The 14319-nt window shown below is 44.0% G+C and overlaps 1 protein-coding gene across 4 annotated transcripts in view; it reads right to left on the reverse strand.

The window, feature by feature from the left end:
• Positions 1-14319, reverse strand: part of LOC118791910 (1-phosphatidylinositol 4,5-bisphosphate phosphodiesterase beta-4-like) — a 90781-nt gene that overhangs the window by 6655 nt on the left and 69807 nt on the right. For all 4 annotated transcript variants that reach the window (XM_036549424.1, XM_036549426.1, XM_036549423.1 and 1 more), the window contains exons 24-32: positions 14054-14178; positions 12718-12769; positions 11847-11949; positions 11153-11317; positions 6414-6618; positions 5051-5139; positions 4206-4356; positions 3625-3677; positions 2384-2449 (exon numbers count right to left, since the gene is read on the reverse strand). In XM_036549424.1, coding sequence (XP_036405317.1) covers positions 2384-2449; positions 3625-3677; positions 4206-4356; positions 5051-5139; positions 6414-6618; positions 11153-11317; positions 11847-11949; positions 12718-12769; positions 14054-14178 — 1009 coding nt within the window. The remainder of the gene's footprint in view (positions 1-2383; positions 2450-3624; positions 3678-4205; positions 4357-5050; positions 5140-6413; positions 6619-11152; positions 11318-11846; positions 11950-12717; positions 12770-14053; positions 14179-14319) is intronic.

Consider the following 14319-nt stretch of genomic DNA (forward strand, 5'->3'; position numbering starts at 1 on the left):
AGGGTATATTTCAGCGTCTTTCACTGCCAGATTTATCAGGCATTAACAGATGTCAAAGGATTGCTCTGAGCACACTAAAGTACATTAAAGTCGTCACTTTACATCAGATGCAGGGACATCTGCACATTAACACATGAACGTGCACGGCAACACTCGTTACCAGCGCCAACAAAGTACTATTCGGTACAACAAAACCATCTTCTTGGGTGACCAACGTGTTCCACTGAAGTCTTTTAATGGCCACCATAATCCATCAGATGTTATTGAAATAGATAAATTAATTAATTTGAGGGAAGGCGGTGTTTCTCTTGGGCTATTTATGCATGATGGGAGCTCGGCTTTGGAGTTCCTCTGATTTTGACACTTCTGAATTGTCCTTTTTGTGACAGTCTCCTTTACTTGCTCCTGTGACCTCAAAAGCACCCCCTTGCTCCAAGACTGCAGTTGTGATGTAAGGATATATTAGTCAGCAGGAATTTGGAAACAGTTTACACAGTGAAGTGTATGCTGGTTTAGAAGACCTCCACGGTTGACACTGTAGAAATAATCTGCTGTAAGTGCTGTAAATTGTTTCTACTGTTTTTAAATGCATTTATCTACTTTTCTGTAATTAAGCTTTTCACATATATACTGTTCTACAATGATGCTGCTCTGTGAGCCAGACATTTGGGGGAATACAGGCTGGATGTCTGTGTGCTTGAGAAAAAGGGGGCTTTGCCACTCTGCACGGACGGCATGCACGCTCACTCTTCCGAGATCACGGACGAACAGGCTAAATGCATGCTCGATTCAAAAAAAAAAAAGCTGAACCGTAACAAGTAACAGAAAGAAAACGAGACAGATAAAAACAACAATACTGTTGCAAAACATGAGATTACCGAACTCATTACCTAACGCATCCTGTGCTGGCTCCTGGCGGGGAGGAGTTAAAAAAGCCTCTTTGAATGGAGTGTTTTTAAACTGCTAATGCTAATGTCTTATCGTTCGTTACGTAAGCTGAAATGACGCTGATCTGCAGCGTTATATTCTCAGCAAAACTCTCCTCGGAAGAACCCTCAGTAAATGCGGCCTTAAGTCTTTTCAAAAACAAACACCCCACTGCATATTTAGCAGAAGCTTGGCTCTATTACCGGCCCAGCCTCTACAGACCTGTACCGAGATGAACTTTGTAATGCTAATGGTGGACCCACTTTCCGAGGACAGATCAAAGAGAAACGGCCTCTATCTGGGGTATCTTACAGACATCAGCGCCTGTAGGAAACACTTGCGTTGGCTGACCACGATGCATAATTCCCAAGAAAAAAAAGGAAAAAGATAAAAGCAGGAACCACTCATGATATCAATGGGCAGCGTGCACCAGTAGTGTATAAGTCTGGTTAAACAGAGAGAGACTAAAACTTCAGGTCTGAACTAAAAGATCAGAGTTGATGCAGCTAATGGAATTTTTTCAAAACTACAAGCCCCACAGTGCACTCCAGGAAAGTGAATGCTGATTGGAGGTTAGGTACACCTCACTCTGATGTCATCCAAGCAACCGACAAGGCACCTGACGAATCACTGGAGGGTGCCGGTGAGTAGTGTAGCAAAGGGAAAGTGATGGAGGTATCCGCCCTTGCCTGACAGAACAAAGTGTACAACTGTTCTGACATTATGCACACCTGCATGGATCCTAATAACTCTTGGAAAATTTTCTACTTCTCATTTATACTGCATATTGCAATGTGTCCAACATGATACTAACAAAGATGCATATAGAGGGAGAGTTTAAGCGATGCACTAGTCTAAAAATGTGTATGCCTCCAAAAAAATTTCCCTGCCAGTCTTTCCACTTGGATGAATATCAGGTACAATATATCAAACAGCTCTAACAACTAGCCAAACGGGATCACGCTTCTACAGTTCTCAAAAAAGACAATAATGGGTATCTCCATAATTTGTGGGAAAAATACAGATGGTGCACTATTTTAAATGTGTTTGGGCTAAATTCCAGCTCCTGTTTGATAAAGTTTGGCAGACTTGTTCAAATTTAATGACTGTTGCACAAAAGTGAAACCCGAGGACTTCCTTATCAGGGGTTAGCCACAATTAAATTAATTAGGTTTCTTTCATCTGAAGGATATAATTAATTATGACTAATAGCTTCCCAGTTAATAAAATATATCACATATCTGCTGAACTACAATTAGCAGCAGTATTAGACATATTTAACTAACTATAACTCACACACTTCCAAACTAACTTCAGGTAATATATTTAACATCTTAACATTTAACTAATGCAATTAAATAAATGTATTTCATAGTTCAGAAGTATACGAGTTCATCATGTTAGGTTTGCTTAGGAAAAAACGATTAAAACAATAAAGTCAAAAAATATCTCTTACCTTTGCATGTTTTTTCTTTAAAGCATTAAGTTCTTTCTGCTGTTTCTTTATGAGTTTAATGTATGTCTGGGGGAAAAAATACATGAATAAAAAAAATCAGTAATAATTATGACAATAAGCACTAAAATGATTCACTCATCTCTTCAAAAAAAGATGCTCTGTATGCGTGTGGAATGATCTAAGAGGCAGGGTTGAACCACTCTCTCTTTTGACTAACAACATGGAAAAGAAGTGCTACATTTCTGCATTTACACAAGTTCAGAGACTGAACTCACGAATGTGCCCGATATGTGTGAAAGGAAAGAAAGACCGTACCACTGGTTAAGTTTATGTTTAAATTAAAGACAAACTGCATTGCAATTAGATTTAATGCTCCTCAAACAGTAGGAAAGGTTGTCAATTAAACATCTCAGCTAATTTATAGTCTAGGCACAGTAAATATTGTGGGTGAGTCAGACATCTGGCTAATCCACTGAGCTCAACAGGAACAATCTGTAAATGTGGACAGTCCATGATTAAGAACCGACTGCTGTGCTGAAAGTGAGGAACTGAATGAAGGTTTGATCTCTCCTTTTTCTGAGACTGTGGGGATGAGTCAGAACAGTTTTCCACTGTTTAATGTCAATGCATCATCAGCCAAGTCATCGTCACTTTGTTTAATTAGCTACCAAGATTCCTGCAACTCTTTCAGTTTTAGATTTGGTTTTCACTTTTCTCATCTCTAATCTGCTAAATATTATGAGGCAGGTCATTTCATGCAAGCTACTAGCTCAGGTAAGGAAACTGAAAAATGGTAAACTGTTGTGTCTCGTGCTTTTCACAGACTATGACCAAAAATATTTACCAGGTCATTCAAGTGCAACTAAAAAAGTTCACAGTTCATGATAGTTATTGCCATTTCATAATAGCCAGTTACTGTTTAACAACAGAGAGAACTTCAGAACTAAACATAAAGTATTTTATTGTAAAAAGGTGACAATTCCGCCTGACAGAGCAGTGTTACAATTCTTTAAAAGGTTTCAGAGGGAATATTCTTGCTGTCTGATGGCAGAATCTGATAACAGGATTTGATTTAGATTTGATAACAGGGATAAATGTCAGCAATGCGGATGGTTGTAAAGTGGATCTCTGTGGAACGTGCGGTTTTTGTGAATCGGCCCGAGTGAGCCCTGACTGCAGAAGCACACGGAGCAGCGCACTGGATCGCGCAGACTGCCGTTCACGCAAAGCCAGACCGTTACCTTCATCTGTTTCAAATCCTCCATGCTGACCTGAGGCACCAGAGCTGCCGTATCTGAAAGAGGAAAAACACCAACGTCCATTTACGATTCCTGACACCTTTAAATCCAGCAAGCACAGGTAAACCGATCTTTTCATGTACCGAGTTTAATTCCCCGTTTTAAAAATAATCAGAAGCCAGTCGTACAGGTGGACAAAAAAAAGCATTTCGCTGAGTCTACAGGTCTCCCACTACCCATTTCTGTTTTAAGATAACTTCATTAAAGCCTGCTACAGTTGTTTTGCTGAAATCTGAAACTATAGTAATATGGAACTCACTGTATTTCATACAGTGTACAGTACATGGCAACCACAGGACCAGCTGCAACACCAACATTAACCAGGGAACACTAGTATATACAGCAACCATGGGACTCTCTGATGCACATTTAATCAGGGCTGTAAGAGCTTGACTTCCTAAATACGGTAGTACACAGTGTGGTATACAGATGCTTAAACAGCTTGGTGCACAGCACAGTAAATGGTATGCTGAACAGCGTGGCAAATGATGTCGTGATCAGTGAAAAGCCGTTACTGGACCCACCTTTCTTGGTTTCCGTGGCGTTGGTCTGTCCAGACATGGACGTCTGTCCCAGTTCTGAGCTGGTCTGGGGCGTTACGCTTGCCTTCACCTGGTTCACCTTTCCTTTCTTGTCGTTCTTTGAGCTGTCATTTGGCACGTCTGCGATGTCACTCTACACAGGTGCGGGTGGGAGACAGGTATATTTGTCGAGTCAGAGTTAGTATTCACACGAGAATGGGAATGAGATCACAAATCATGAAGGCAAATTCAGCTTCAGTCTGCTGTGCCAGAACAGTGTGTAAGGAGAAGCATCAGATTTTCAATATGTGATATTCCAAAAAAAAACATAAAAAAAGACTTGAATAAACAATTTCTGAGCTTCACTCCAAGGTGCCACACCAAATATCACTTGATATTTTTGTACATCAAGAACAAAACACACATATTGACACAATATTGTACAGTTACTGTTATTTAATAATATTAATATAACATACATTACATTCTACTGACACACCGGTAAGATGTATTGCTATATTGCTCTAATATGAGATGATATTAATAAAGCAGCCCATTTGGGGAACGGAATAATGCTGTTTTTCAGGTCTGACTCAACAAAATGCATCGTCATGTTTAAGGTAAAACAATTACAATGTGGAACAAAAATCCAGTTTCAGCCTGACACATACAACCACATAAAATACGATGCCCTGCTCTTTCAGGACAAGCTATTCAACCAGGAAGATGTGAGTTAACAACTTTTCTGAGAATGTGGCTTAAAATGAACAGCTCATCCAATCAGCTGGAGGTGTTGACAGAGAGTAACATCAAGAGGTGCACATTAGATCAGAAAGGAAGATACGTACTGTTTCAATCCCCATGGCCCTCATCTGGTCCGCCCTCTTTTCAGTGATGGACAGAAACTTCTTTGGATCAGACAGCGCATCCACGATGGCTAGAATGAGATTTCGGAAACGTGCTTAATTACGGTGTGTGATACAAACAGATGCGCTGACGTTGCAATCGCGGACACCGGAGATGTAGATAAAGCAGAAGATGAATGGAGGCACCAAGAAAATCAACAAGACTCTTCACCAGGTGACTCTCTGCCTACCGCGGGTAAAGTAAGCGATGAAATATTCATGAGAGCTGAAGCAGCTAACTGCACCCCCTTGGGTGAGACAGAAACAAAAGCATTTTGGATGCATTTATGAATCGGAGAAATTTATGATCTATAAGATGTCCATAATGACACTTTGAAACCTCTGGACTTAATGTTGCATGACCCCCTCGTGTGATGTTTCTAGAGTGTTCTGCCTTAGAGGTGTCAGTGATGAGAGCTGAAATGTTCTGGGGTCTTGCGCGTCTTACGGAGAGCATCATTATGGTGTCATTAACCATCATCATCTTCCACTATTCATTTACCAAAACCAGTTCTGTCTGCATTTTATATGGGTGAGATAAAAATAATAGTGAAAAGGCAGGAAAAACCCTGGAAAAAAAAAAATGAGATTACATTATCATTCACCCTCCATTCTATCCTCCCATTCGATAAAATCCACGTTCATGTTTGAACAGATAAATTCATCTTCCAGTGAAATTTCTGCTGTCTGTGTGTGAGCGGATGAGCCTCAGCACTGTAGTATTGCAAAATGTCATCCGGCCCATCAAAAAACAACAAGCAAAAAAACAATAAACTAAACAGTACTGAGAAAACACACTTGCCACATCTCCTTTGTTTTTAATTAGGTGATGAACAAAAGACAAAAATGTCACTGCACTGATGCTGCCCCATGTGTTTCATACAATGATAAGGGCCCCAGCATCGGTGATGCTGCAGATGGGCTCAATGTGGGGTGACACCACTGGACAAGCACTTATCTTCACATATTATTATTTAGTATTCTGACATGAAATACACGTGTCCAGCCAAGTGGTGTGACCCTGTGCCTCATGAATTCAGTTCAGGCATGAAGGAGAACGGGGAATAAGGGAGTGTAAAATGGAGCCTTGCTCTTTTTACAATGAGCTCCGGTGGTACATTACTGGTCACGTTGCTGTCTCCGTGACAACAGCTTGTACACCGCCGAACTGAACACATAAACAAACTCTTGGAGGATTACCGTGCAACGGTAAAATGAAAGGTGTGGCTGCTTCCACAAACAACGCTCTTGCTCAGACTCGTTCTTGACAGTGTTCACTGCTACCCGTGCTGTGAACCTCCCTCACCTCCGAATCCGTCCGGCACGTAGGTTTTCAGCACGATGTTGCAGAAGACGGTGGGCAGGGAGAGAGGCTTGTTTCCCTCGTTCCGCAGGGAGATGTGTCTGTACCCTGCCTGCAGGCCGTCCAGAGGGAGGATCCGCTGACCAATCAGCTTGTTGTTGTCGTCGTACACAGCGATCCTGAGCACTGCCAGGTCAGGAAGGATCACCTGGAACCACAGGTGTTTGTATGAGTGGGGGGGGTACAGTATAAATACTTCTATTTTACAGTTTCACATTTTAACAGTGAGCTACCTGTCCCAAGAAAACAGTATAAATCCTCTGTGCCTGTTCTCTGAGCGACAGAAGGTGCAGCAGCAGAAAAAAAGCATGGTTAATTTAGCATTGCGGCTGCTTGTCAACTGTTAGACTAGATTCCTGCCAATCACCCCTACCCTGAGCCTTAATGCGTCTACCTCACACTGTGAATCTGCCTGAAGATGGCAGGTTGCTAAGGCATTACAGCCAGGGCAAGTATTTGCAGGCATTTCACAAAACAACGCTGGATGCCCCATAAAATTACCTCTTTCTATAGCAGTCTACATCCACTGCAGAATTGTAATATAATGTAATGCTGCATTATAGCATGCAGTTTGCTAAAGCTGTGCTCCTCTAATAGACACTTCTATTGTCTCATAATGATAATGGTCTTGGTGTCACTGCCACGGCTATCCCACAACGCTGCCTCTCACACAATAAGCAAGGGGAGGGGATCTAAAAACACTCTTCTATTGTCAGGCGACTCCGGGCCGTGACTACTGAAACGGCAGTTACCTTGGATACGCAGCATCTATGGGATCGAGAACAGAGCACGGCGCACGTACGACAGATTACTGCTCTGAGGAACAAGGGGACATACAGTAAATGCGGTCACCGGGATGCCGGCTGAGGATGTGTTTGAAGATAAGCCAGGAGAGAAGGAAAGATTAATGAGAGTGCGAGAGTGGCGGGGGGGAGAGAGAGGGAGAGAGAGAGAGAGAGAGAGAGAGAAAGAGAGAGAGAGAGGGAGACTGAGTGGGTGAAGACAGAGAGAGAGAGAGTAAGTAGAGAGATTGAGCGAGAGGGAGGGAGAGAGGGAGAACGTAAGTAGACAGAGAAACTGAGAGAGAGGGATGGAGGGGGAAAAGAGAGAAAGAGAAGGAGAGAGAAAGTAGACAGAGAAACAGAGAGAGGGATGGAGGGAGAGAGAGAGAGAAAGAGAAGGAGCGAGAAAGTAGACAGAGAGAGGGAGAGAGGGAGGGAGAAAGGGGGGAGGAAGTGGCCCTTTTCAGAGAGGAGATACGGGATGGCAGCACCGGTTTCACCGGCGCTGCGGCATGAAGGCCAGTGACTGCTGGCGTGATTTATCACCTGCACTGGAGACACAGCTGAGTGGGGCTGGAATCTGCTGCACTCAGCACGACCCGAACGCCTCTCCTCTCTCTCTCTCTCTCTCTCTCTCTCTCTGTCGTCACCCATTCAGTCTCCCTCCTCTCCCTCTCTCTCTCTGCTTCTCCTTCTCTCTTTCCCCTTTTCTTTTCTTTCAGCTCTCTCTCTCTCTCTCTCTCTCTCTCTCTCTGTCCAACAGATTTTTATTAGTACTTCTGTTTTGCAGTGTACATTTTTATGGTATGCAAAGCCCTCCATGCCTTTTGATTTACTGTATTTACGGACAAGCTGAGGCTCCCTGGTGCACTGATGAGTAGACCCACTGCTTCAGTGCTGTGCTGCCTTCAGTAAAGCATGTAGCTGTTTGCCTAAAACCCGCATTACTAGTCAAAACTGTCCATGCCCATTTCTGACAGTACTGCTACATCAAAGCCAGCGTTGGCTTTCGGTGAAACTGATGCACTCGCCGGCTAACTAATAAACCGTTACACAAAGAACTTCAGTCTGGACCGTGGTTGAAGGAGAGGTAGAAACAGGTTTATTGATGGTCTTCAATACAGCAAGGCTTCACACGCGATGGTCGGCTCAGATGTTACACGCACTAAGTCTCACTTAGAGTCTTACGCCTTACACACTCATCAACTTCTCACGATCCAGTCTGTCTCTGCTGCAGGTGGGTGACTCTCACACTCGCACACGCACACGCACTCGCACTGGAACTCTGCTGCACAAAGAACATCTTATACCATCACTAAGCTGTCCAGAATATTTAATTATAACTGGCCTTGCATCGCCTAGAGTCTGGCGCCTAATTGGAAAAACATTGCTTCAAAAGGTATCCTGGATTGATAAAGGAGTACACACTGACCCAACTCCTCTTTGTCACAAACATTGACAAGGGAGGCAGAGTGGGAGAAAGGTCAGCCAGGTAGAGAGCCCCTATATCACCCAAGAAAAAAACAAAAACAAAAAGCTTCAAAGAACTGAGGTATTTTGGTTGTGATATATGCATCGATATATCTGATAATCCCAAATGGTTAAATATGAAGTGACTGACCTAGTACTGAACTACAGCTATACGAGTGCTCGAAATCATAGGCCTCTCCGTTGGGACGGCCTTGTGCCACGTACACACTTTCAGTTTGCCTGTGTGCATGATTATTTCAACATAGCAGCATCTCTTGGAATGTAGGCCACAGGTCACAACTCTGTGATCAGCCTAAAAACTACACAGACACAGTCACATTATACACTGTGCATACTAATTCTACCAAACTAATCAGTCTATTGATATAATGATCACTAAATAATCACCACTATTCTTCACCAGTCACAACTGATTTATGGGGCCAAGTAAACCAGATGATCTGTATGGAGCAGGAATTTAATGGCAGTGATATGTACAGGAAGAACAGGGGCCCCGGACTGCTTTAACATTGTTGCCAGTTTGAAAGTATTGTTTGATGCTGAATTTAAGTTTCAGCCCCAACTAACTCACTGTTCTTTTCCAGTATCAAGTTCAAATTTAACCGCAGCTTCCTGCGTCTACCTGGTCTTGGTTATTTATAGCAGTCAAAGGATTTGAGTGGGTTTCATGAGCATGACTGGGGTCACCCAAAGCTGCAAAAGCATTTTATATGCAGGAACATAAAGACAAACTCTCCCTCCCCTCCCCATTTCAGAACAAAAGAGGACAGCATAATTAGGGAAAAAAGATAAACACTAATACCTGCCTAACTCTCCCACTCCCCCTCTCTGACGCTGGAGGTATGTAAATGCCTCTCGCCCCTCCCCTCCTCTCTCTCACTGTTATAGCGGGGGTGTGTAAACACTCAAATGCTGAGAGTGAGGAATTGAACAATGGGAGTCAAGAGCTCCAGTTGCTGACAGAACAGTCTGGCAAACTACCCTGCTTTATGCACTTTACGGCTAATTATAGCAAGCAGGCGTAGGACAGCAAAACCCTGCTGGGACTTGAACCCGCAACCTTCTATTTGCTCGATATTGCTGACGCCATCTTTTAAGCCCAGTCCACTCCATTTCAGTTCAATCAAGCAATCAGAATGTACTAAACATAGTGTGTACAAAAAAGGCACAGCCACAGAGCACCTTGCAGTGGCACAACAGAAATGCAATGCAATGCAGAATGTTATGAGGTGAGAACTGACAATTATTAATAGGAAAACAGTAGTACCACGCTGACCATGTGAGCTATGTTCCTAATTTAGCTCAAATCTAGACAGCATTGGCAGTAATTTGGGGATAAGGGAAAGTTATCCTTGGAGAGTGTGAGAGCTGAGTGCATTCTGTGTGATCATTTGGTACTCTTTGTTTCTACCTGCATGTATAAAACTTACACACAGAGATGTTGTTCTTCACAAAGCCCTCTGTCTACTCTCCTGAAATGTTAAGGGTGTCGTATCTTTCCCGAGCGGAGCAGATTATCTGCCTCACAGCCTTGACTGGTTTCTGTCCTGTGTGGGTCTAAGGAAACACACAGGCCATGCCCGTTCAGCAATAGATGTGGTTTCACCTGGCTCAAGTTTAAAAGAATGTTTTTTAGGGAGTTTTTCCATTTTTAATTAACTGCTAACCACAGCATATTTCAAAACACAGTTATAACTTTTCTGTCTGGATACTCCTTGAAATGACGTATATGCCTATTTGAGAGTTGCACACCTTATCGCCGTGTAAAAATTGTGATGTACACTACAGAAAGTTGGAATTGCTCTGACTTCTCTGTGTGAGTTGTTGGATGATTTTTCCCCTGAGAGCTTTCAGAATAAACACGGAATTGTCTCACTGCACTCTGACCGTTTCATCATTGAAGTTTCTTTCTAGAAGGTGAGATTCCACGACAAGAGCTCAGCATCAAGGTGAATGGCAACCATGCAAAACTTCCAACTCAACATTGAGTTTACTGGCATAACACAGAAAAACAAAGACAACACAAGTAAAAAGATGCATATATATCTGTACAGATAAAGATGAATATAATAAACTATGAGCAAAAACTATAATTTTCTAAACGTGACTACTGCCCTGGATTCAGCTATATCTCCTCATACCATAACTGCCCCATTTCACCTGATGTGCTGGCGAGCATCTTCTCTGTCACTCTCCACATACTGACATGTGAGGCAGACAGTGCAGACTAGGCAGATGAAAGCCCATGACAGAAAAATTTGTAATCTCTCAGAAATGATCTAATTAAATGCCCACCTCACTGTGGATAGACAACTGCAAGTGAAAATGTATAGCATAACATATGGCAAACATGCGCTTGGCATAGGGCCTCTGTGTAAGACTGGCTCATGTGACAGTACATCGACTGACCTTCCTGAACACAAACGGCTCCTCGTTGTAGGCCGGGTTCAGCCCGTTGTTCATCACCATTCGCGTGCGGAACTCTTTGCGGATGGTGTCAGTGGGCAGGCCGTACATATCCACCTCCACGTACGTGCCAATCTTCTTATCCGACAAGAACTGACCTGAAAACACCTTTCATGTGGGAAACAAACAAGCACGTTATAATTGTGCAGACGCAATCTGCAGTCCTACACTAGCAGTGAGCATCAAAGCATACTCATGTATCATACAAGCCTTTAGGATGTTGTGATGCTTCTTGTTGTCACCTTGCTTAATTAACTATAATTCACTCAATATGAATTTCCATACAATCAATCAATGTTGTGTTTGATGAGGTTACAGCGGCACTTTATTTGGCCTGGAAATTGAAGGGACAGCACTTGGCCGTGGGCCGAGGTCGTTGACGTTGACGTGCGGACGTCATAAACGGAAAAGAAAAGGGGGAGATGGGTTGGAGGAGGAATGCTGTGCACAGCTGATATGGACAGGAGGTGGAAGTGGGATTTTTATACTTGTGGACAGGACCAGTTTGACTAGGTGTGGTCAACTGTGTAGGGATTCCCCTGCAGAATCTTTGCTTGTAAAGTCAATATTTACTGAACAATACCGATATATCCCTCTTGCACATTTTTAAACTAAATTCACAGGAGAGAGGACTCACCTGAACGCTGCAGGTAGCTGCAATTACACCATCTACGGGCGTTTCTGAGAAAGGATCGAACATCCTGTCAGAGCGACGCATGAAGTCCGGCTTCAGCAAGTACCTGAGCAGAGAGAGAGAGACAGAACCCATCAACAGCTGCTACTCTCCGGGTGCTTCTGCCAAGCAAGCATTGGCACTGACACATCAGAGATGTGCTCTTGGAGTTTCATGAATATGTAACACTCTCTCAAACAAAATGCCACTATAGTTATATATAATGTAGGTTTACTACTTCCCTAACAATGCCACTCAACATAATTACAGATTCAGAAACAGGTACGGTAGAATTATACCAAAACCAAGTTCTATGTCTGTTACTACGAAATGTACAGTGTTGATCAATGAGTAGATTAACTTAATTTGATTTAACTGAATTTTCACCCTAACTGTTAACAGCAATGGAGAGGTGAGTTGTTCTCTCCTCCCCTGAAATACGTGCAGCACTCTACACTACACTGCAGTGTTCATCACAAAGCACTGATGACATGAATGACATACCATGTAAGGAAATATTTCCCATGATTCAGTTAAGTGCGTTAATACACTGTAATCCTGCATATAAGGAGAGCACTGTGACACACATGGCTTTTTGGTCCTGAATTAAACGCATGCCCGGGGCACTATTGGAAACGCAGTGCCCATTGCCGAGATTTGTGTCACATTCCCAAGCAATGAGACAGTCTTTTGTGCTCTCCCATTTTCTTTAATGCGCCCAGCAGTTATCAGGGGCCTCTGGCGCTCCTTAATAGAATATGACACAGTTAATTTATGAGCGAGGAGGTGCGGTGCTCCTATACGGAGAGATAATGTCAGAGAGGCCATCACTCACCCACAGGACCCGTTATACTCAAACTTTCCCTGGTTCAGCTGCATGGCCAAATCTGAAATAACAGAGGACGGGATATGTATTTTTTAAAAAATTAACACTGGAATTTTACACAGCCATTCAATGTTGGGCGTTATTACTAACGCTGTCATCATCATTGTTTGATGCGCCGTTAAATTGTTGCGCATTCACCGGAGCCACTGAACCACATCGGCAACACATGTTCAAAACAGAGCTGGATAAGCTTAGCGCAGCACATGCTGAAACTGAAAGGAATCGGCTCTGGGTGGTAGTGCATGTTCAGATTTAACTGGATCAGCATGGTCCTACCACAAGCTCAATTTGAAACAGCATGTATTTGTTTTGGTCCTGCATTAGATGATGCCTTTCCACTGTATAGCTGGAACCACTATACCCATTTTCCCCTGTAAAGCTGGAACTAGTCCCTCCTGAGATGGTGCCAAAGCTAGCTGACCCCAGTACAGCACCATTGCTTTACCACTGCATTATGTCACAACCACGGCTGTAGCAGGACATCACACTAAATGCTGGGGCCTGCACAGGTCGACATAACTACCTGGACTCGAAATGCATTCCAAGACCTTCCTCAAAAAAGCATTAGACTCATCATTATCTAACCTCATCTGGTTGTTTGACTTCACCAGCAACCCTGTTTTTTGCTGTTGTGTCCACCTTGTCAGCTCTAAGTGCTGTGCTGGTGGAACGGGTGTACATACGCAGCCTTCTGACTCCGCCCACAGCTCACTTGTAAGTAGGCCAGCACAAGTAACGCTGAGCTGACATGGCTGTGGATGACCAAAAAAAGATAAGGGAATACCACCTGGATCTGAACCTAAGCACCTAAGCAAGCCAATATTTCTCCAGCTCTACAGTGTAAAAGGCATCACTCAAAAGAGGCATCAGTCACTTCTGTATCCATCTTTATTTCTCAAGTGCCTGGTCGTCCTGAATGAGGAGCAGTGCTGGCGGACAAATCTCAGGGTTGAGGAACCCCCCTTCCCCCCTCCACCCCCGCCAGGACGGCATATCAGCGCTGCCCGGCCGCTCCGCTGTCAGCCCCCACGCCTCCCCTCGGCTCTCATGCCTGCTGAATCTGCAGAGGCGGATCTGCGTGGGGGGGGGGGGGGGGGGGGGGGGGATATGCTACTGCTAGAGTGCCCCCAGCATTGGGACAGCATCTGTTGGCAGGCAAGGGGCTCCATAGGGGGGGAGGGGGGTTGGAGGCATGGGGGTGATGGGGATGGAGAGGGGATTGAGGGGGACATTGGGGGGGTGGGCGGGGGTGCATGACATGGTGCGGACACACAGCCCGCGTTACCTGGGGTCTGGAAGTTCAGAGACACCATCTGGCAGCCGGCGTTCCAGAAGATCTGAGGCATGTAATTACTGGAGTCCACTCTGCCTCCTTTGGGGTAGATTCGACTCATTTGCCGCTTGTTATAGCTACACGTCTCATTCAGGAAAAAGAAAAGGGAGAGAATGAAGGATTGCACATGGTTTTGGGGGGATGGGGGGCGGAGGGGGGGGGGGGGGGGGGTATTTTTAGACTGGAACAGCTTGTGCCCCCTCATTTCCACAGGGACC

This window comes from Megalops cyprinoides, chromosome 17 (genome assembly GCF_013368585.1).
Source record: "Megalops cyprinoides isolate fMegCyp1 chromosome 17, fMegCyp1.pri, whole genome shotgun sequence".
In the NCBI taxonomy this organism is placed as follows: Eukaryota; Metazoa; Chordata; class Actinopteri; order Elopiformes; family Megalopidae; genus Megalops; species Megalops cyprinoides.